The sequence below is a fragment of the Anomaloglossus baeobatrachus genome, chromosome 2, assembly GCF_048569485.1.
Source record: "Anomaloglossus baeobatrachus isolate aAnoBae1 chromosome 2, aAnoBae1.hap1, whole genome shotgun sequence".
Classification (NCBI taxonomy): domain Eukaryota; kingdom Metazoa; phylum Chordata; class Amphibia; order Anura; family Aromobatidae; genus Anomaloglossus; species Anomaloglossus baeobatrachus.
The window spans coordinates 446828164-446852340 of NC_134354.1; the positions used below are offsets into that span (position 1 = coordinate 446828164).

Consider the following 24177-nt stretch of genomic DNA (forward strand, 5'->3'; position numbering starts at 1 on the left):
AGCAGGTCTGTCAGGCTGCCACGTGGTCTAGTCTGCACTTTTTTTCGAAGCACTACCAAGTGCATGCTCATGCTTCGGCAGATGCGAGCTTGGGCGGACGCATCCTTCGGACGGCTGTCGCCCATTTGTGAAGTTAGGTTCGCCTACTTCTCAGTGTCTGTTTATTTCCCACCCATGGACTGCTTTGAGACATCCCATGGTTTGGGTCTCCCATAAGGAACGATAAAGAAAAAGAGAATTTTGTTTACTTACCGTAAATTCTTTTTCTTATAGTTCCGACATGGGAGACCCAGCACCCTCCCTGTTGCCTGTTGGCAGTTTTCTTGTTCCGTGTGTTTTCACCGGCTGTTGTTGTAGACAGAGGTTCCGGTTGTTCCGGGTTTTTCTCTATCTCTACTTGTGGGTGGATGTCCTCCTTCAGCTTTTGCACTAAACTGGCTAGGACTGGCTACCAGGGGGTGTATATGCTGGGAGGGAGGAGCTACACGTTTGAGTGTAGTTCTTTGTGTGTCCTCCGGAGGCAGAAGCTATACACCCATGGTTTGGGTCTCCCATGTCGGAACTATAAGAAAAAGAATTTACGGTAAGTAAACAAAATTCTCTTTTTTATTTCTAATAAAGGATTTTGTCTGGTGTGTGTGTGTTTATTTACTGTCACTTACAGATTAATCATGGAGGGTGTCTCATAGACGCCTGACATGATTAATCTAGGATTTAGTGGCAGCTATTGGTTGCCATTAACTCCTTATTACCCCGATTTGCCAAAGCACCAGGGCAAATCGGGAAGAGCCGGGTACAGTTCCAGAACTGTCGCATATAATGTATGCGACAATTCTGGGCGGCTGCTGACTGATATTGTTAGGGTGGGGGGCTCCCCATAATGTGGAGCTCCCCATCCTGAGAATACCAGCCTTCAGCCGTATGGCTTTATCTGGCTGGCATTAAAATTGGGGGGGACCGCACGCCGTTTTTTTTTTTTTTTTAATTATTTATTTATTTTACTGCACAGTATAGACACGCCCACCGGCTGCTGTGATTGGGTGCAGTGAGGCACCTGTCACTCAGTGTGGGGGCGTGTCTCACTGCAACGAATCATAGGCGCCGGTGGGCGGGGAAAGCAGGGAATAGGAGATTGTTTAATGAGCGGCCGGCTTTTTCAAAATAGTAAAAGCCGCCGCAGCAGTGAGAAAGCCGTGCAGCGCTGCGCCGGAGATCGGGGAACGGTAAGTATGAGAGAGGGGGGGAAACTGACCGACAGACTGTGAGAGAGGGACAGACAGACAGAGAGACCGACAGAGAGACCGACCGACGGACTCAGGGAGATTGACCGACATACACAGAAATAGAAAGAATAGCCGGCATCACTAGAAATAAAAACACCAAACGGACACGGACTATAGGTAGATGCATACGTGTTTACTAACGTGTGTGCACATACCCATAGACTTTCATTGTGTCCACGTGTGCGTGCTCCGTGCAGATAACGGACATGCATCCGTGCAAAACGCAAACACATACGGATCACGGACACGCACACACGGACATAATGAAATAAACCACAATCATAGATTAACATTGGTGCACGTTTGGCCGTGTCTCCGGTATATACGGAAACGGACCAAACACGCACGTGTATCACGGACGTGTGAAGGGGGCCTCAGATAGAGATCAGATTTCCTCAGTCCCTTCACAGTCAACAGATGAAGTTAAGAACCAGACACCGGATCATCTAACCAGTATCGATTCCACGGAGGACCAGTTTTCCCAGGGGACTTCTAGTATCCTGACGGCCTAGTCTTTGGGCTCACTCTTCCGGAGAAGCTGTAGGTTTCAAAGATTGTCTTCTCTCCACCTTCCGCAACAGAATCCTTCAGGGAACCCTGAATGCTCAGGCCACTGGGTGTTTCCACCCGAACAACTCAACACTACAGCAAGTGGTCCCCGTCTGATCTGCCAATCTTCGCTAACACCTAGACATGACCTGCTTCAGTTTCAGGCCAAGAGGGGTCTTCATTTCCCTTCTCCCGGGTCTGCCTCCCTTTCCCTCTCTCGTAGCCATTCTAGATGGCTCTTGGAGATATGCTAGATCTCTCCGTAGTCTCCGCCATACCAAATTCCACGACCGCTCTCCACCGCTTGGTCTCAGACGCTTGTACATCCCTGCACTTTTCAAGCAGAGTTCCTGCCAGACCATTTAAACTCACATATTCTCGGTCATTTCCTTCCCTTCGTCGTCACTTCTAGTTGTGACGTGATGACGCGTTTTATAATAATAAGAAGAATATTTTATTCATTCTTCCGTCACTCTCCCATTTTTCTTGCCACCTTACAGGGATAGGCGTCACTCCTCTGGTCGGCTAGCGCTTAGGCCAGTGACATAGTCCGAGCCCTTCCATCAAGTTCCCCTTGAAAGGGTTCTTCCTACTCCCATTCCAGGTCATACATCCCAGGTCTTATGCCTTTTTTCATTCACAGGAGCCCTCCCCCATAGGGGGTTCTCCTTCCAGTAATTCACCGCAATGGTCACCTAGTACCCGATTCCAGAGTTCGTGTTTTCCCAGTCACGCCATTGTAGAGGCTCGGACTCCCTTCTTTTGTCTGTCACGTCATAGTGGAAATTGGTTATTGGAATTCCTTGGTTCCTTAACCTTGTCATTTTTCTTCGGCCCTCACAAGTTCTCTGGACCCCTTCCATACACAGGGGAATTATCTCCCGTATTATTTCCCCGTCTGCAGGCTGTTTTGTCCACTAGGGTCAGACCACTTCCCTCAGGTGCTGTGTAATCAACAGGTCAAGTTCCCCTATGGCGGAATTCCCTTACACTCTTCTCGAGTATCTCGACTCCCCTGCACCCTTTAGGCAGTCGGTCTTCCCTTTTTAGTCATCCTGCGGCAGTAAAGGGCCAAGGCTTTGTTGGCCTCCGCTTACCTGGCACCTACTTCTACCAGGTGCCCTAGTTCTTCACGCATTCTTCCACTCTCAAACGTAGTATCATGGCCTGTCAGCCTTTTTTCTCTTAGCCCGACCTATTGCTGTCAGTCGCCTTAGATTCTTAGCTTTCTTAGGTACAGATCTCAGAGGATGCAGTTTTTCCCTGATCATCTTAATCCCCAGCACACGCATTTTACACTAGTTCTTAGTACTCCCTAGTACTCTAACTCTTCCCCTATACTTCGGCTCCTGGCCAGGTAGGTGTTCCTTACGGTGTCTAGGACCAGGTTCCGGTCACAGAATCTCGTCTCTGCTTACCCTGTTTTCGGGTCTTACTCTCCCCACCCTTGGGGACTGCTTTAGGACGTCCCATGGTTTCCTGTGTCCCCCAATGAAGCGATAGAGAAAAGTAGATTTTGGGTACTCACCGTAAAATCTCTTTCTCGGAGCCTTCATTGGGGGACACAGCATCCGCCCTTTTCTAAGACTTCAGTGGATCCGGACTGTTCTGGATTTCAAGCTTCTCCTCGTACTGCTTTTACACAAACTGATCTCCTCAGCTCCGGTCAGTGGGTGTATACTGCTGGGGAGGAGCCAACTTTTTTATTTGCATAGTGTCAGCCTCCAAGTGCCAGCAGCATACACCATGGTTTCCTGTGTCCCCCAATGAAGGCTCCGAGAAAGAGATTTTACGGTGAGTACCCAAAATCTACTTTTTTGTATTGCAGCTTAGTTAGTTGCTTATGGTCATAACCATGGTACCTAACTAACTGTCACTATATGTGTGGATGTGTAACAATGGATATCTAAGTTGCAATGCCCTGCATATGAGGTAAGAGACACTGCTATATCAGGAGAACTATACTACATCTCTAATTGGAGATATTTGCTAATGTTGTTATTATGCCTACTACATAATGGGATAGGATCATGGAGATGGGAATACCTTTAAAAGAAAGGTGTCGTAAAAAAAAAAAAAAATCAATTACTGAAAAAATGCAAAGTATTACTGTTTTAGTGTTTTGTTTAAATATTATTTGTTTTTAATTGAGAAAAGTATAAAAAAAATAATTAAAAGTTTGATATTTTCCACTCTTAAACACTAGGGGGAGCAGCTGCTGAAATCCTACTGTAGAACTACTGTAGAACTAGCTCACATTACAGCTGCAGTAAAAGTGGACAGAATCTGCTCTCCTGTGTGTGATGTCACAGCTCCCTCTCTCCCAATCTGGGTGTTTCCAAAAGGATAAGGGAAGATGAAGTTTAGGGACACAGTGCGGAGCCACTTTGATGGTGACCGCAAAGTGATCCTAAAGTGTCACTAAGGACAGCTGGCATAGTGCCCCACTGAATCCCGCGTTGCACTGTATCCCATGCCCCCATATACTGTGCTGCAGGCTGGGATCGGAGGTCCGAGGTGACATGCGGCGAGGAGGGGTGATCTGCAGCCTGAGGGGCAATGCGCTACAGATGTCATGCCGCGATCACTGCTTTCAGCCACATGCACTCACCTCAGACCTGCTCCCATGGCAGACTGTCCTGTCAGCCTGGTGTCTGTTCCTCCTGTCAGCAATCGTAGCACAGAGCAACGAGGAGGGGGGGATGAGCGGCGAAGTGGGGGGTGAGTGGCGGGGGAAGGGGGTGAGCAGAAGGGGAGGAGAAGTGGGGTGAGGGGGAGGGGAGGGGAGGGGTGGGGAGCAGCACGCCAGGATCAGTTACGGTGCAATCACTGCGGCCCAGTGCCAGTACTCGCACACCCCAAGCAGGTGACAGAGGGAAAGTGCAGCATACGCTGTGAGCTTCACAAAGATGGCGGCGATCTCCTCCCTTTGCTGTCATTTGGACAGCCGGGGGGCGTGTCTAGATCACAGCAGAAGCTGTCTCTGTGTTAGAGAATAGGGTTGGAGTCTGACAATGAGAATCAATGCACAGAGGGATGCCATAAATGAGGTGAGTAACTGTCAGGTCAGCTTGAAAACCATCTTAGTAGGGGTACTCCTAGGAAAGACCTGCTAGCCTCCCTGCCCTTACTCCAGAAGGCTACAGGGTCTCTGTTGGATTCCGCCATAGAATCTGTCAGAGTGGCCCCATGATCGTCGGTTTAGTCAAATTCTGCAAGATGAGCACTTTGGCTGAAACTGTGGAATGGAGATGTAGCGTCCAAGATCAAGCTCTACTCTTTTCCTTTTTAAGGGGAATATGTGTATGGACTGGCAATGGATGAGTTGTTGGAGAAAGCAACAAATTTAAAAAAAAAAAAAAAAAGGCTCTAACAGAGCCCCAGAAGAAAGATTTTTCTCCCCATCCCCCGGAGCCAACTTCCTCAGTACAGGGGTAAGGGGAAGTCTGGACACTGAAGTTACCCAAAAAGTGAAAGAGCCAGAAACATCTTACTCTATCAAAGCCAACTTTTGGATAAACAATGATGCCAGAGCAGTGGGGGGAATGGATCTCCATTTCTTTCCCAACGGCAGACAATATCTTCAAACCAGGATCCTAAGTTTCAGTTCAAGGAGGGACTGAAGATCGAGTTCTACTTCTAACCCCCACAGTGCCTAAGAATAACTTCTCTTCCATGCCAGATGTTACGAGATCATCTTGTGTCTGGTCTTCAGGTGTTACCGGCTTCAGGAGTAGTATCTCTAGTTCCGGTGGCAGAATTCGGCAGAGGTCATTATTCTTACCTAGTTTTGGTTTAAAAAAAAAAACAAAAACTGATGCTACAAGATCATAATAAACCTGAAGCCTCTAAACCAGCACATAACGTAATCTACAGAAGTTCAAGATGGAATCTATAAAATCTGCCTTTCCATTAAAAACTTTGTGATGGCGACCATCGACCTGCAGAACGCCTATCATATCGCCATCCACCCGGCTTACCGGACGTTCCTGTGGTTTGCAGTTTCTTTGGCTCATCAGATGCTCCAGTTTAATGTCCTTCCATTCAGAATCTCCTCAGGGCCTCCATGATTTACAAAAATCATGACCGAGCCGGGAGTGTTCAACGGGACAACACAATGTTCTGTTTCCTATTTCGACAATTTCCTGGTTATACAGTGGGGAAAATGTTTGACACACTGCTGATTTTGCAAGTGTTCCCACCTACAAAGAATGGAGAGGTCTGTAATTTTATGATTTTTAAATAATTAATTTACATTTTATAGCATGAAATTAAGTATTTGATACAGTAGAAAAGTAGAACTTAATATTTTGGTACAGAAAACTTTGCATTTACAGAGATTAGACATTTCCTGTACTTCTTGACCAAGTTTTCACACACTGCAGCAGGGATTTTTGTCCCACTGCTCCATACAGATCTTTAAGGTTTCAGGGCTGTTGCTGGGCAACATTTGAGTTTCAGCTCCCTCCAAAGATTTTCTATTGGGTTCAGGTCTGGAGACTGGCTAGGCCACTCCAGGACCTTGAAATGCTTCTTATGGAGCCACGACCCATCTTCAGTGCTCTTACTGAGGGACTGAGGCTGTTGGCTAAAATCTTGCGATATGACTACATCCATCCTCCCTTCAATACAATGCAGTCGTCTTGTCCCCTTTGCAGAAAAGCTCCCCCAAAGTATGATGTTTCCACCCCCATGCTTCACCGTTGGGATGGTGTTCTTGGGGTTGTACGCATCCTTCTTCTTTCTCTAAACCTGGCGAGTGGAGTTGATACCAAAAAGTTTTATTTTTGTCTCATCTGACTACCTGACCTTCTCCTATGCCTCCCGTGGATGAGCCAGATGGTCATTGGCGAGATTCATATGGCCCTGGACATGTGCTGGCGTGAGCAGGAGTACCTTGCAGAATTTTAATCTATAACAGCCTAGTGTGTTACTAATGTTAATCTTTGAGACTGTGGTCCCAGCTGTCTTCAGGTTATTGACCAGGTTCTCCTGTGTAGTTCTGGACTGATTCCTGACCTTTCTTAGAAACCTCCTTACGCCACGAGGCGAGATCTTTCATGGAGCCCCAGACCGAGTAAGATTGACAGTCCTCTTGTGTTTCTTCCATTTTGTAATAATTGCACCAACAGTTGTTGCCTTCTCACCAAGCTGCTTGCCTATGGTCCATTAGCCCATCCCAGCCTTGTGCAGATATACAATTTTGTCCCTGGTGTCCTTAGACAGCTCTTTGGTCCTTGACATAGTGGAGAGGATGGAGTGTGATGTATTGTGTGGATAGGTGTCTTTTATACTGGTAACGAGTTCAAACCGGTTCAGTTAATACAGGTAATGAATACAGAGTAGGAGCTTCTTAAAGATAAAATAACAGGTCTGTGAGAGCCAGGACTCTTGTTGATTGGTAGGTGATCAAATACATATTTCATGCAATAAAATGCAATTTAATTATTTAAAAATCATACAATGTGATTTTTCTTTTTATTCTGTCCTGTCAAAGTTGAATTGTACCTATGATAAAAAAAAAATTACAGATCTCTCCATTCTTTGTAGATGGCAAAATTCTGGGACTCAGGCAAGATTTACAGAAAACTCTCAAAATTCTGATGTCTCTAGGATAGTTAATGATTAGGGCTGAGCGGATCCGAACTGTAAAAGTCCGGATCCGCACGGTTTTAAAGATTTCTAGGTGCCGGATCCGGGATTCCGGGTGCACGATCCGGATCCGGCACTGGGGAAAATAATTGAAAAATAACGTAAAACAGAAATAAAATGGCTTTGCATACTTACCGAGACTTGGTGTCATGGCGGCACACTGCTTCCGGGTCACGCATTCACTTACTGTACTGTGCATCATATACACACAGCTTTCCGTGTTTTCCCCGCCCACCAGCCATCCTATAATCTGTGATTGGTTGCAGGCAGATGCACCCCCAGCCTGTGACAGTATTTGCCTGCCGTGCAATCATCACGGCTCAATCATTCTCTGCACAGCCAGCGATCGTGCTCTATGGCCGCTGGCTTTGTTATGTAGCAGAGCTGAAGCGGCGTGAGACCTCGTGTAAATTACGCTGGACCTGCAGGGTGTTGGGGGTTAATAAAGAGGTGAAGGAGGATGTGTGTTTTTTGTATTTTATTTTTTTTTCCAAATAAAGGATTTTTCTCTGCGTCTGTGTTTATTTACTTTGACTTACAGGTTAGTGTGATGCAGGTATCTCATAGACGCCTGTGCTATCACTAACCTAGGGTTTAGTAGCAGCTGTGCACTGCTATTAACCTCTTATTACCCCGATTGCCACCGCACCATGGCAATCGAGAAGAGCCGGTAAAGTACCGGGATTGTCACATCTAATAGATGCGGCAATACCAGGCAGCTGCAGGCTGAGAATATCTTGGCTGTGGATGAAAATTAGGGGGGACCGCACATTGGTATTTTTTTTATTTATTTATTTAATTAGTAGTAATAATCAAAAAAAGTTGCATTAGCGGCACATTTGCGCACACTTCTGACAGGAATGTGCATATGTTTCTAGGTACGTGCACGCTCATGTTCAGAGAGCTGCAGGCTGTGCCGGCTGATGTCATGCCAGACTTGTACGAGTCTGACATCGCAGCACAGCCGCGCACACTTCTGACAGGCATGTGCACGTGTTTCTGAAACGTTCACAATACTGGCCCACATGGACATTTGCACTGCTTTCCCCGCCCACCGGCTGTCCTGCGCCTGTGATTGGTTGCAGTCAGCTGACATGCTGCCACTACAAGGTGGGGGGGTGTCTAACTGCAACCAATTACACGCATCGGTGGGCGGGCAAAACAATGAATACTGAATTGTCGGCTCCGGAAGGAGTTTGCTGCCATGAAACAGCCTCGGGTGAGTACACCGCGCGCTCCTACCCCCCTATGACCTCCACAAACTTTTTTTAATCTCCGGATTCTGGTCCCCATAGACTTACATCCGGATCCGGATTTTTTTTGTTCAATCTGACAGTGATCCGCCGGTACTGGATTTTGGCGGTTCGATCAACTCTATTATTGATGTCTCAGAAATCAGACAAACTTTTCTCGGCATTCTTCTAGACTTTCAAAAGCAAACCTCTTTCTTGCCAGAAGACAAGCAGCTCCAGATGAAATCCAGAACTGCAATCTTACAAGGTTAAATGAAGGTATCCTTAAGATCCGCACTGTTAGTTTTGGGCCCTATGATGTTATTCATTCAAGCGGTAGCTTAGGCGCAATCCCATATGAGAATTCTACAGACACACATTCTGTCCTGTTGGGACGGGTCCCTCAGGTCCTTGAACAAGAAGATTCCTTTGCTTGGTCGGGTGAGATTCCGTCTCTGCTGGTGACTGATTTAAAAAAAAAAAAAAAAAAAAAAATGTACAGAGGAGTACTATGGAATCAAGATCCTCTGGTAACTATTACAATAGATGCAAGCTGAAGAGGATGGGGAGCCATGGTTTCCCAGATATCCTTTTTGGGTGTCTGGGCTCAGGAGGTCAGTCTCTGGATTCAGAGAGTTAATGGCCGTGGAGGAAGCCCTCAAGGCTACATTAAACTTGATTCAAGGGATCCAAAGTAAAAGTCTATTAAGGCACCATAGCTAAAGAAACTGAGGGTGAAGGTGCTGAACTGGCCAAGCATGTCTCCAGACCTAATCCCTTTTAAGCATCTGTGGGGCATCTTCAAATGGAAGGTGGAGGAGTTGCAAGATCTCTAACATCCGTTAGCGCCCTTGAGGTCATCATGGAGGAGTGGAAGAAGATTCTAGTAGTAAACTGATGCTCAGGTGAACACCATACCCAAGAGAGTTATGGTAGTACTTGAAAATAATGGTGGCCACACAAAATATTGACACTTTGGACACAATTTGGCCATTTTCACTCAGGGAGTGTACTCACTTTTGTTGTCAACTGTTTTGACATACAAGGTGCACCCTGTCTACTTTTACATTGTAGTAAAGAGTCATATCTTCAGTGTTGTCTCATGAAAAGATCTAATAAAATATTTATGAAAATGTGAGGGGTGTACCCACTTTTGTGATGTACTCTATGTGATGCAGTCCTTCTTTGCTGACCTTTCTGTGTGCTCATGAAGGCACAGGACTGCTTGATATAAAATCTGCAATATGTATCCTTTACAGTGCGGGGATTAGAATAACTTCTAGTAAAGTGTACAGCCGGCTAAATCCTGTATAAGGCGTCTAATGGTCATAAAATCCGTAAGGAGAATAGTCCTCCCCCGTGGTCCCCAAAAAGCTTCTCATAGGCCAGATCAGATACCCACACTTTGCACTGACGAGGGGCAATCACACCTAAACATCGTTTCTGCAAATTGGGATTCTGATCTGGCATATATCGTAGGTCATATGAAAAGGCTTGTTAAAAGGCCACTTTTGACTTTTAGGATTGCTACTTCCAATAGGTGGCGCTAGAGTTTGTCTCCTTTCCTGGAGAGACAGTTTGAGACATTACACATGTAAGACACCAGGCACATAGCCGATTCCATGGAATTGTGCTCTTTGTGAACAAGACAACCAAAGTAAACTGTTATGACCTTGTTATGTCACTGTTGGGGACAGAGTATAATGCCATTTGATTTTTGGTACAACCCCAGTAATATACTCCTACCACTTTGGAATAAATCATTACCCCCCCTCTTATACTCTAGAGCACCAAACTAGCAAAACAGTAGACCACCAATATTAGTCACATTACCCCCTTCACATCTTTACATTGGTGCTGTAATTTTTTAATATTATTTTATTTCTTATTTCCTATTGTCCAAACCAGGGTGCATCTTATAGTTCGGAAAATACATTCATTTATTTTAAATTTAGTCTGACTTTTTTCATTTAAGTTTAAAATGTCCCTTTTTCTTTTTGCACATGCAGATGGCTCAAGGGGAAGAATATGAAGACATGAACAATTTAGAGTATGACTACGAGGCAGAATATGAGAATGTAAGTGGTCTTCTATTTTCCTTTTAATGGCCATAAAGATATTTTGGTGAAAGTGATTTTATTTCTATTTTCCAGTCCACCTTGATATGTCTTCCATGAGTTGACAACACAGAATGTTGTATTCTGCTTTTTATTATAAGCTTCTCTGCACATTTCTTTTTGTAGGACTTTTGTTTTAGAATAATACTATAGGGGGCTGGTCCAGTAGGTGATGACCACGAACCCTCTTAGGCCTCTTTCACACGTCAGTGAAAAGCACAGACGTTTTTCACTGATGTGTTAAAAATGTATATGTGCCCTCATGTGACATGATTTCACGGCACACGTGTATTTTCCATGTGCTATCCGTGATCGGGTACTCCAAACTCACCTGTCCCCGCTCCTGCTCTCCATGGTGCTGAATCTCTGGCTCTGCTCTGTCTGGCTGCTGCTGTGTCACTGCTGCCGCTACTTCCGGGTCAGCTGTGCAGTGCATATTCATGAGTATAATTAGCTGGCTTGGAAACAGCAGCCAGCAGCGGCCGGAGACAGCATCGCTGGAGAAGGTGAGTATAACAATCATTTTATTTCAAAGATACGTTTTTTTCTGGTACATTTTACACGGATCACACCACTGTTTGATCCGTGTGACATCAATGATGCCAGAAAAAAAATGACTTGTTGCTGTGCGGAAACACGGACACGCGTGTACGCTGCACGGAAACATGGTCAGTCCAAAGTCACTAATGTGTTCGCATACACATTGATTTTAATGGGTCTGCGTATGTCCGTGATTCTGGTACGTGAAAAAACAGTAACATATGTACCAAAATCACTGTGTGAGAGAGGCCTTATAGTTTATGCTGCACATCCTCGTTGGATTTACGGATCTTTTATGTGAGCAGATAAATTGTGCACCGCTGAAGTAATGTTGTTTTTAATTATACCTCTGCTTGTGGGACGTTTTATCATATTGTTAGACTAAAGGGGGCTTTACACGCTACGACATCGTAATGCGAACTCGTTGGGGTCACAGAATTGGTGACACACATCCGGCCGTATTAGCGATGCCGTTGCGTGTGACACCTATGAGCAATTTTGCATCGTTGCAAAAACGTGCAAAATTGATCATCGGTGACATGGGGGTCCATTCTCAAATATCGTTACTGCAGCAGTAACGAGGTAGTTCCTCGTTCCTGCGGCAGCACACATCGCTCCGTGTGACACCGCAGGCATGAGGAAGCTCTCCTTACCTGCCTCCCGGCCACTATGCGGAAGGAAGAAGGTGGGCGGGATGTTTCGTCCCGCTCATCTCCGCCCCTCCGCTTCTATTGGGCGGTGGTTCAGTGACGCAGCTGTGACGTCGCTGTGATGCTGAACGAACCGCCCCCTTAGAAAGGAGGCAGTTCGCCTGTCACAGCGACGTCGCCGGACAGGTAAGTAGTGTGACGGGTCTGGGCGATGTTGAGCGGCACGGGCAGCGATCTGCCCGTGTCGAACAACAGATGGGGGCGGGTACCCACGCTGGCGATATCGGTACCGATATCGCAGTGTGTAAAGCGGCCTTTAGTTAAGAATAGGATTTTAAAAAAATAAATAAATTAAATAACATAGTGAATTTAAAAAAAACCCATAACACATCACCGATTGGTTTCAGCAGTTGCTGCTCGGAAACAAAAATTGATGGGAAGGCTGTATCTTCAGCACTGGATTGCCAAAAGGGGAAAAAAAAGAGATGTTTAAGAAAATAAGGAAATAAACTAATTTAGTTAATTGATGACTGCATGTGTTTTTGTTCTATTTTTGATAACATTTGGCTTAATGTAGGAGCAGAGACCCTGATTTCAGTGATGTGTCACTTACTTAACTGCCTGTTGTAATTTCAATAAAATCAGTGTTTTATCATTAGGAGATGTTTACTAGAGAACTAGTTCTCTCATGCCATGCTGTCCTCTTTCTCTGTAACCCCACAATTGATAGGACGTTTTCTGTTTACCCTGCACATGGTAGCTTTTTGCCCATTTAGTGGTGTGGATGAGGTTATACAGAGCTCAGCATTCAGAGGACTGGTATCTCTGCAACAGATAAACAGCAGCAATTTTATAAAAAGTGCAGCAAGCAGAACAGTATGTAATGCATTGCTGGAATTGGGGTCTCTGTCCCTATATCATGCTGCTCTCAGATAACAAAGCAAACATCTGGTGACAGATTCCCTGAAAATAGATGTAGCCATATAATTAGTTTATAGGTGTTTCTGCTGTCAGGTCATTTTTCATGAAAAATGACTCCTCAGTAGAGTACGTCATCAATATGAGATAGTTGGTGATCCAATACCTGTCGCTTGAATAGAAGATAAAGTACAGGCTCGGCAATGGCTTACATTATGCAATGTATGGGGTTGCTGCATTGCACCCCCTATATTGCCTATAGTTGGCCACCACTGGAGCAGTTTTCAGTTGATCAATGCAAGTGCCAGGTGTCAGATCCCACCGGTCTTGTGTTGATGACTTATCCAATGGATAGCGAATAAAGACCAGAACTCATTTTTTGCACCTGTATCATGTATGAAAGATTCTGATTTGGAGTCAGAATGTATCGCATCATAGACTTTTAATGGTTCTTTATTTACTTGGATGAAAATATATCAAATCTTCAAATCTATAGAAAAAAATATATGTGGCGATCTTCATTCCCTATATACACATGGGACTCCATCCCTTGACTTTACATCACATATTTCAATAGTGCCAACTGGATTCCTTGTACTGTAGTATGGATAGATCATAAATTGATACACTCTGGACCACCCGTTTTTAAGAAATGATCTTATTACAATACATGACTACCTTCCCAAGGCTGCATGCTGCTATTGCTATAGATGTTACATTTCCTCGCAAAAGTATTTGGTCCCCTTCAATTTTTCAACCTTTTCCCACATTTCAGGCTTCAAACATAAAGATAAAAATTTAATGTTATGGTGAAGAATCAACAAGTGGGACACAATTGTGAAGTTTATTGCTTATTTTAAACTTTTATAAAAAATAAATAACTGAAAATTGGGGCGTGCAATATTATTCAGCCCCTTTAAGTTGATACATTGTAGTGCCACCTTTTGCTGCAATTACAGCTGCAAGTCGCTTGGGGTATGTTTCTATCAGTTTTGCACATCGGGAGACTGAAATTCTTGCCCATTCTTCCTTTGCAAACAGCTTGAGCTGAGTGAGGTTGGATGGAGAGCGTTTGTGAACAGCAGTTTTCAGCTCTTTCCACAGATTCTCGATTGGATTCAGGTCTGGACTTTGACTTGGCCATTCTAACACCTGGATACGTTTATTTGTGAACCATTCTTTCTTCGGCGCTCCATTGGGAGACCCAGACGATTGGGTGTATAGCTACTGCCTCCGGAGGCCACACAAAGCATTACACTAAAAAGTGTAAGGCCCCTCCCCTTCTGGCTATACACCCCCCGTGGGATCACGGGCTGCTCAGTTTTCAAGCTTTGTGCGAAGGAGGTCAGACATCCACGCATAGCTCCACTGTTTAGTCAGCAGTAGCTGCTGACTATATCGGATGGAAGAAAAGAGGGCCCATACTAAAGGGCCCCCAGCATGCTCCCTTCTCACCCCACTCTTGTCGGGTGTTTGTTAAGGTTGAGGTACCCATTGCGGGTACGGAGGCTGGAGCCCACATGCTGTTTTCCTTCCCCATCCCCCTGAGGGCTCTGGTGAAGTGGGATCTTACCGGCCCCCAGGCTCGGAGGCCGGGCTCCATCCACAGACCCGGAGATCCTGCTGGATACGGAGCTGGGTACCGTCAGGGACAAGGCCCTGCAACATTCAGGTACTCTGTGTCCCCGTACAGACACGCACAGACACACTCCAGCGTTGCTGGGTGTTCTAGTGCGCCGGGGACAGTAGCGCTGCGCGCTGGGCCATATTCACTGCAGCTTAGCTGAGTGAGTTTATGTTTGGGGAACTGCCGCGCCGGCCGCCATTACCGGAGACTGCGGCGCGGCTGTGACTTGTGGTGCGCCGGGGACTTCGCGCTGACCGTGCTTTTACGACGGCAGCGCTTATAAATCTAGTCCCCGGCTTCTGCGGCCTAGTTACGGTTCGTTCCCGCCCCCAGCCCTGTCAGTCAGGGAAGGGGAGAGACGCTGTGCAATAGTCAGCGCCGAGGGCTGGAGTCTTATTTACATACTCCAGCCCTCTCACTGGGCACAGTGGGACGCCAGTTTCCCGCTCTTGTCTGCAGCAACGCCCACGGCCCGCCCCTCTTCACAGGACGCTGGCAGCCATTCCTGCACGCAGTCTGAGCTGGAGAGCGGACATAGCCCTGGGAGACCCAGACAGGGGATTCTGGCGACCACACACCCGCTGCTAAGCGGGCGGTAAGCAGCACATAGGTGCTGACCCCACTAGTGCCACAGTGTTGTTTTGTGTACTTTGTTTGTACCTATATATATTGCACTGTACGGTCGCTTCTTGGCTTATACCCCTATATTGCTCTGAGGAGACAACAGCATGTCATCCGCAAAAAGCAAGGGTGCCAAGGCACAGGCTTTATATCATGCATGTACCGCATGTGGGGCTGATCTACCGGCAGGTTCCACTGACCCCCATTGTGTGCAATGTTCGGTCCCTGTGCCACTTCGTCAGCCGGAGTCTATGCTAGTAGTGGCCCAGGCAGAGACGCCTGTGAACCCTGCCCCGGTGACGGGGACAGACTTTGCAGTTTTTGCTGATAAGATGTCTGTGACTATGACAAAAATTCTAGAAACTTTGCAGTCCAGGCCGGTCACTCAGACCATGGGCACTGTTGATTCAATGTTTCCCGGTCCCCCTCAGTTGGAACTAATCCGTGCTCCAAGGGGGTCCCAGGCATCACAGGCTGAAGGCTCTGACTCGGACGACAGTCCCAGGCAGCCTAAGCGAGCTCGCTGGGAGAGACCCTCGGCGTCATCACGCTGCTCAGGGTCTCAGCGAGAGGATTCTCTGTATGATGAGACAGAGCTAGGAGATCAGGAGTCTAATCCTGATACCGCTCTCAACCTGGATACCCCTGATGGTGACGCCATGGTGAATGATCTTATAGCGGCCATCAATAGACTGCTGGATATTTCTCCTCCAGCGGAGGAGGCAGCAGCACAGCAGAAGAAATTCCATTTCAGGTATCCCAAGCGTAAATTGAGTACTTTTCTGGACCACGCTGACTTCAGAGAAGCAGTCCAGAAACACCACGCTTATCCAGATAAGCGTTTCTCCAAACGTCTTAAGGATACACGTTATCCCTTTCCCCCTGACGTGGTCAAACGCTGGACCCAGTGTCCAAAGGTGGACCCCCCAATCTCCAGGCTTGCGGCTAGATCCATAGTTGCAGTGGAAGATGGGGCTTCACTTAAAGATGCCAATGACAGACAGATGGACCTTTGGTTGAAATCTGTCTATGAAGCTATCGGCGCGTCGTTTGCTCCAGCATTCGCAGCCGTGTGGGCACTCCAAGCTATTTCAGCTGGTCTGGCGCAGGTGGACTCTGTCATACGTCCATCAGTACCGCACGTGGCGTCCTTGACCTCGCAAATGTCTGCGTTTGCGACTTACGCTATCAATGCGATCTTGGACTCTACTAGCCGCACGTCAATAGCGTCCGCCAACTCGGTGGTTTTACGCAGAGCCTTATGGTTAAGGGAATGGAAGGCAGATTCTGCTTCCAAAAAATGCTTAACCAGTTTGCCATTATCCCAAGACAGACTGTTTGGTGAGCAATTGGCTGAAATCATTAAGCAGTCCAAGGGTAAAGACTCTTCCTTACCCCAGCCCAGATCAAGCAAACCTCAACAGTGGAGGGGACAGTCGAGGTTTCGGTCCTTTCGAGGCTCGGGCAGGGCCCAATTCTCCTCGTCCAAAAGGACTCAGAAGGAGCAGAGGAGCTCAGATTCCTGGCGGGCTCACTCACGCCCAAAGAAAGCAGCCGGAGGAACCGCTTCCAAGCCGGCTGCCTCATGACTTTCGGCCTCCTCCCTCCGCATCCTCGGTCGGTGGCAGGCTCTCCCGCTTTTGCGACATTTGGCTGCCACAGGTCAAAGACCGGTGGGTAGTAGACATTTTGTCTCACGGGTACCGGATAGAGTTCAGTTCTCGTCCTCCGCCTCGGTTCTTCAGAACTGCCCCACATCCCGACCGAGCCGATGCTCTTCTGCAGGCGGTGTGCTCTCTAAGGGCAGAAGGAGTGGTGATCCCTGTTCCTCTTCAGGAACGAGGTCAAGGTTTTTACTCCAATCTGTTTGTGGTGCCAAAAAAGGACGGCTCTTTCCGTCCTGTTCTGGACCTAAAACTGCTCAACAAGCACGTGAAAACCAGGCGGTTCCGGATGGAATCCCTCCGCTCCGTCATTGCCTCAATGTCTCAAGGAGATTTCTTCGGCGCTCCATTGGGAGACCCAGACGATTGGGTGTATAGCTACTGCCTCCGGAGGCCACACAAAGCATTACACTAAAAAGTGTAAGGCCCCTCCCCTTCTGGCTATACACCCCCAGTGGGATCACTGGCTCACCAGTTTTCTGCTTTGTGCGAAGGAGGTCAGACATCCACGCATAGCTCCACTGTTTAGTCAGCAGTAGCTGCTGACTATATCGGATGGAAGAAAAGAGGGCCCATATAGGGCCCCCAGCATGCTCCCTTCTCACCCCGCTTGTGGTTTGTAAGGTTGAGGTACCTATTGCTGGTACGGAGGCTGGAGCCCACATGCTGTTTTCCTTCCCCATCCCCCTGAGGGGCTCTGAGGAAGTGGGATCTTACCGGCCCCAAAGCCCTGGGCCGGGCTCCATCCACAGACCCATTGAACCTGCTGGATACGGAGCTGGGTACCGTTCAGGGACATGGCCCTGCACCATTCAGGTACTCTGTGTCCCCGTACACACAGGCACAGCACACTCCAGACTTGCTGGGTGTGCTAGTGCGCCGGGGACAGTAAAGGGTTACAGTCACTGCAGCCTAGCTGAATGACTTTATGTATTGGGAACTACCGCGCCGGACGCTCCGGGAGCGGCGGCGCGGCTGGGACTTGTAGTGCGCCGGGGACTTAGCGCCGACCGCGCTTTTACGGCGGCGGCGCTTATAAATCCAGTCCCCGGCTTTTGCGGCCTAGCTCCGCTTCGTTCCCGCCCCCACCCTGTCAATCAGGGTAGGGGAGAGACGCTGTACAATCAGCAGCGCCGAGGGCTGGAGCCTTATTTACATGCTCCAGCCCTCTCACTGGACACTGTGGGACGCCGGTTTCCCGCTCTGACTTGGGGCACGCCCACGGCCCGCCCCTACTCACACGAGCTGGAGAAGGACGCCGGCAGCCATTCCTGCAGTCCGAGCTGAGAGAACGGACTCTGGGCAACCAGGCACAGGACTAGGGCGACCACACACCCGCTTATAGGCGGGCGGTAAGCGGCACCTGAAGTGCTGACCCCACTAAATACCGCAGTTGTCCATTTGTATTTTATGCTTACACTGCATAGGTCGCTATTTTTGGCTATATGCCCTCTTAGATGGCGACACATCAGCAGCAGGAAAGCAGGGGTGCTAAGGCACAGGCTTTCTATGCTGCTTGTATTGCATGTACTGAAGTGTTCATGTGTATTTATGCTTGTATGCTATACACTGCACTGTACGGTCGCTAGTCTTGGCTATTTTCGCCTAGAATGACTAGACTACAGCAGCAGAAAAGCAAGGGTGCTGAGGCACAGGTTTTTTCTATGCTGCTTGTATTGCAGGGGTTGCAGTGTTCATTTGTACTTATGCTTGTATGCTATACATTGCACTGTATGGTCGCTATTCTGGGCTATATTCCCCTAGATGGCTAGTCTACAGCAGCAGAAAAGCAGGGGTGCCAAGGCACAGGCTTTCTATGCTGCTTGTATTGCATGTGCTGCAGTGTTCATTTGTACTTTATGCTTGTATGCTATACATTGCACTGTACGGTCGCCATTCTTGGCTCTATATCCTAGATGGCTAGTCGGCAGCAGCATATAAGCAACACAGGCTTTCGATGCTGTTTTTACTGCATGTGATACTGTTCCACGGCACTGAACCCCATTGTGTGCAATGCTCCCCTGTAGCACTTGGTCAGCCGGGGTCTCTACTAGACGTGGCCAAAGGAACCACCTGTCAACCCTGTCCAAGGACAGGGACGGAGTTGCAATGGGATAGAGACTTGCAGTCCGGACAGGCCATGGGCAATCTGGATCAGTGCTCCCTGGCCACCCTCATTTGCAATAAAATCGGTGCTCCGGGGGGGGTCCCAGGAGGCTCTCTGTATGATGAGGCAGACGTAGCTCATCAGGACTTTGATCCTGACACCGCTCTCAATCCGGATACACCGGATGGTGACGCCATAAGGAATGATCCTATAGCGTCCATCAATGGAATGTTGGATCTTTCTCCCTCAGCTCCCCCAGCGGAGGAGTCCGCTTCACAGCAGGAGAAGTCCCATTTCAGTAGCTCAAACGTATATTGAGTATTTTTCTGACCACGCTGACTTCAGAGAAGCAGTCCAGGAACACCACGCTTACCAGATAAGCGTTTTCTCCAAACGTATTAAGGATACACGTTATCCCTTTCCCCCTGACGTGGTCAAGCGCTGGACCCAGGGTCCAAAGGTGGATTCTCCAATCTCCAGGCTTGCGGCTAGAGCCATAGTTGCAGTGGAGATGGGACTTCACTTAAAGATGCCATTGACTGACAGATGGACTCTGGTTGAAATCTGTCTATGAGGCTATCGGCGTGTCGGTTGCTCCGGCATTCACAGCCGTATGGGCACCCTAAGCTTTCAGCTGTTCTTGCGCAGCTGGTCTTGAGCATATGTACATCTGTGCCGCAGGGGCGTCCGTAACCTCGCAATGTCTGCATTGCGACTTACCCTATTAATGCTGTCCTGGAAGGACAGTCGAGGTTTCGGTCCTTCCCAAGCTCGGGCAGGTCCCAATTGTCCTCGTCCAAAAGGGCTGAAAAGCCTCAGAGGGGCTCAGCTTCCGGCCGGGCTCAATCACGCCCAGGGAAGGCAGCCGGAGGAACCGCTACCAAGGCGGTCTCCTCATGACTCTCAGCTCTCTCATCTCTCCGCATCCGCGGTTGATGGCAGACTCGCTCGCCTTTGGCGACATTTAGCTGCCACAGGTCACAGACCGGTGGGTGAGGGACATTGTGCCCACGTGCACAGGACAGAGTTCTGTTCTCGTCCTCCGACTCGATTCTTCAGACCGTCCCCACCTCCCCACCGAGCCGATGCTCTTCTGCAGGCAGAAGGAGTGGTAATCCCTGTTCCTCTTCAGGAACAAGACACGGTTTTCCTCCAATCTGGTTGTGGTGCCAAAAAAGGATGGCTCTTTCCGTTCCGTTCTGGACCTAAAACTGCTCAACAAGCACGTGGAGGCCAGGCGGTTCCGGATGAAACCCTCCGCTCCGTCATTGCCTCAAGGTCTCAAGGAAATTTCCTAGCATCAATAGACATCAAAGATGCTTATCTCCACGTGCCGATTGCTACAGAGCACCAATGTTTTCTACGTTTCGTGATAGGAGACGACCATCTCCAGTTCGTAGCTCTGCCATTTGGTCTGGCGACAGCCCTACGGGTGTTCACCAAGGTCATGGCGGCAGTGGTAGCAGTCTTGCACTCACAGGGACACTCTGTGATCCCTTACTTGGACGATCTACTTATAGTGGGTAATTAGATTATCGGTCTGGCGAGCGCTGACAATGCACAGGTTCCATAAAGGTTAAAGTTGCTTTATTATTAAAATATTTCAGAATGCTCCTGTTATTCAGATACAACGCGTTTCAGCATTACAACAATGCTTTCCTCAGGTATAGCCTGGACGATCTACTTGGCAAGGCACCCTCTCAAGAGGCATGCCAACTCAGCCTGAATGTTGCGCTGGAGACTCTCCAGACGTTCGGGTGGATCATCAACTTCTCAAAGTCAAACCTGTCACCGACCCAATCACTAACGTATCTTGGCATGGAGTTTCATACCCTCTCAGCGCTAGTGAAGCTTCCGCTGGACAAGCAGCGGTCACTATAGACTGGGGTGCAGACTCTCCTTCAAGGTCAGTCGCACTCCTTAAGACGCCTCATGCACTTCCTCGGGAAGATGGTGGCGGCAATGGAGGCGGTTCCGTTTACGCAGTTTCATCTGCGTCCACTTCAATGGGACATTCTCCGCCAATGGGACGGGAAGTCAACATCCCTGAACGGGAAAGTATCCCTTTCACAGGCGGCCAAGGACTCTCTGCAATGGTGGCTTCTTCCCACCTCATTATCACAGGGAAGATCCTTCCTACCACCGTCTTGGGCGGTGGTCACGACAGACGCGAGTCTGTCAGGGTGGGGAGCAGTTTTTCTCCACCACAGGGCTCAGGGTACGTGGACTCAGCAGGAGTCCACCCTTCAGATCCATGTTCTGGAAATCAGAGCAGTGTATCTTGCCCTACTAGCCTTCCAGCAGTGGCTGGAAGGAAAGCAGATCCGAATTCAGTCGGACAACTCCACAGCGGTGGCATACATCAATCACCAAGGAGGGACACGCAGTCGGCAAGCCTTCCAGGAAGTCCGGCGGATTCTGATGTGGGTGGAAGCCACGGCCTCCACCATATCCGCAGTTCACATCCCCGGCGTAGAAAACTGGGAAGCAGACTTCCTCAGTCGCCAGGGCATGGACGCAGGGGAATGGTCCCTTCACCCGGACGTGTTTCAGGAAATCTGTCGCCGCTGGGGAAGGCCGGACGTCGACCTAATGGCGTCCAGGCACAACAACAAGGTCCCAACCTTCATAACACGGTCTCGCGATCACAGAGCTCTGGCGGCAGACGCCTTAGTGCAAGATTGGTCGCAGTTCCGGCTCCCTTATGTGTTTCCACCTCTGGCACTCTTGCCCAGAGTGCTACGCAAGATCAGATCCGACTGCAGCCGCGTCATACTCGTCGCCCCAGACTGGCCAAGGAGGGCGTGGTATCCGGATCTGTGGCATCTCACGGTCGGCCAACCGTGGGCACTACCAGACCGACCAGACTTACTGTCCCAAGGGCCGTTTTTCCATCGGAATTCTGCGGCCCTGAACCTGACTGTGTGGCCATTGAGTCCTGGATCCTAGGGTCTTCCGGATTATCCCAAGGGGTCGTTGCCACCATGAGACAGGCTAGGTAGCCCACGTCCGCTAAGATCTACCACAGAACGTGGAGGATATTCTTATCCTGGTGCTCTGCTCAGGGAGTGTCCCCCTGGCCATTTGCATTGCCTACCTTTCTTTCTTTCCTGTAATCTGGGTTAGAAAAAGGTTTGTCGCTCGGCTCCCTTTAAAGGGCGAGTCTCGGCGCTGTCCGTCTTTTTTCAGAAGCGTCTAGCACGACTTCCTAAGGTGCGCACGTTCCTGCAGGGGGTTTGTCATATTGTACCCCCGTACAAGCGGCCGTTAGATCCATGGGATCTGAACAGGGTACTAGTTGCCCTCCAGAAGCCGCCCTTCGAGCCTCTGAGGGAGGTTTCACTTTCTAGACTATCACAGAAAGTGGCTTTTCTGGTAGCGATCACATCTCTTCGGAGAGTGTCTGAGCTAGCAGCGCTGTCATCCAAGGCTCCTTTCCTGGTCTTCCACCAGGACAAGGTAGTGCTGCGCCCCATTCAGGAGTTTCTCCCGAAGGTGGTATCCTCTTTTCATCTTAATCAGGATATCTCTTTGCCTTCTTTTTGTCCTCATGCAGTGCATCGGTATGTGAAGGATTTACATTTGTTAGATCTGGTGAGAGCACTCAGAATCTACATTTCCCGCACGGCGCCCCTGCGCCGCTCCGATACACTCTTTGTCCTTGTCGCTGGTAAGCGCAAAGGGTCGCAGGCTTCCAAAGCCACCCTGGCTCGATGGATCAAAGAACCAATTCTTGAAGCCTACCGTTCTGCTGGGCTTCCGGTTCCATCAGGGCTGAAGGCCCATTCAACCAGAGCCGTGGGTGCGTCCTGGGCATTACGACACCAGGCTACGGCTCAACAGGTGTGCCAGGCAGCTACCTGGTCGAGTCTGCACACTTTCACCAAACATTATCAGGTGCATACCTATGCTTCGGCGGACGCCAGCCTAGGTAGAAGAGTCCTGCAGGCGGCAGTTGCCTCCCCGTAGGGGAGGGCTGTCTTCGCAGCTCTAACATGAGGTATTCTTTACCCACCCAGGGACAGCTTTTGGACGTCCCAATCGTCTGGGTCTCCCAATGGAGCGCCGAAGAAGAAGGGAATTTTGTTACTTACCGTAAATTCCTTTTCTTCTAGCTCCTATTGGGAGACCCAGCACCCGCCCTGTTGTCCTTCGGGATTTTTGGGTTTTTTCGGGTACACATGTTGTTCATGTTGAACGGTTTTTCAGTTCTCCGATGTTACTCGGAGTGAATTTGTTTAAACCAGTTATTGGCTTTCCTCCTTCTTGCTTTTGCACTAAAACTGGTGAGCCAGTGATCCCACTGGGGGTGTATAGCCAGAAGGGGAGGGGCCTTACACTTTTTAGTGTAATGCTTTGTGTGGCCTCCGGAGGCAGTAGCTATACACCCAATCGTCTGGGTCTCCCAATAGGAGCTAGAAGAAAAGGAATTTACGGTAAGTAACAAAATTCCCTTCTTCCTAGCATCAATAGACATCAAAGATGCTTATCTCCACGTGCCGATTGCTCCAGAGCACCAGCGTTTTCTACGCTTCGCTATAGGAGACGAACGCCTTGAGTTCGTAGCCCTGCCATTTGGTCTGGCGACAGCCCCACGGGTTTTCACCAAGGTCATGGCAGCAGTGGTGGCAGTTTTGCACTCTCGGGGACACTCGGTGATCCCTTACTTGGACGATCTACTTGTCAAGGCACCCTCTCAAGAGGCATGCCAACTCAGCCTGAACGTTGCGCTGGAGACTCTCCAGACTTTCGGGTGGATCATCAACTTTTCAAAGTCAAATCTGTCACCGACCCAATCACTAACATATCTTGGCATGGAGTTTCATACTCTCTCAGCGATAGTGAAGCTTCCGATGGACAAGCAGCGGTCACTACAGACAGGGGTGCACTCTCTCCTTCAAGGCCAGTCACACCCCTTAAGACGCCTCATGCACTTCCTGGGGAAGATGGTGGCAGCAATGGAGGCAGTCCCGTTTGCGCAGTTTCATCTGCGCCCACTTCAATGGGACATTCTCCGCCAATGGGACGGGAAGTCGAAGTCCTTAGACAGGAAAGTCTCCCTTTCCCAGACGGCCAAGGACTCTCTTCAATGGTGGCTTCTTCCCACCTCATTGTCACAAGGAAGGTCCTTCCTACCCCCATCTTGGGCGGTGGTCACGACAGACGCGAGTCTGTCGGGGTGGGGAGCAGTGTTTCTCCACCACAGGGCTCAGGGTA

The 24177-nt window shown here is 48.8% G+C and overlaps 1 protein-coding gene across 3 annotated transcripts in view; it reads left to right on the top strand.

The window, feature by feature from the left end:
• Positions 1 to 24177, top strand: part of BEND2 (BEN domain containing 2) — a 113415-nt gene that overhangs the window by 18464 nt on the left and 70774 nt on the right. For all 3 annotated transcript variants that reach the window (XM_075336289.1, XM_075336292.1, XM_075336290.1), the window contains exon 3: positions 10726 to 10794. In XM_075336289.1, coding sequence (XP_075192404.1) covers positions 10726 to 10794 — 69 coding nt within the window. The remainder of the gene's footprint in view (positions 1 to 10725; positions 10795 to 24177) is intronic.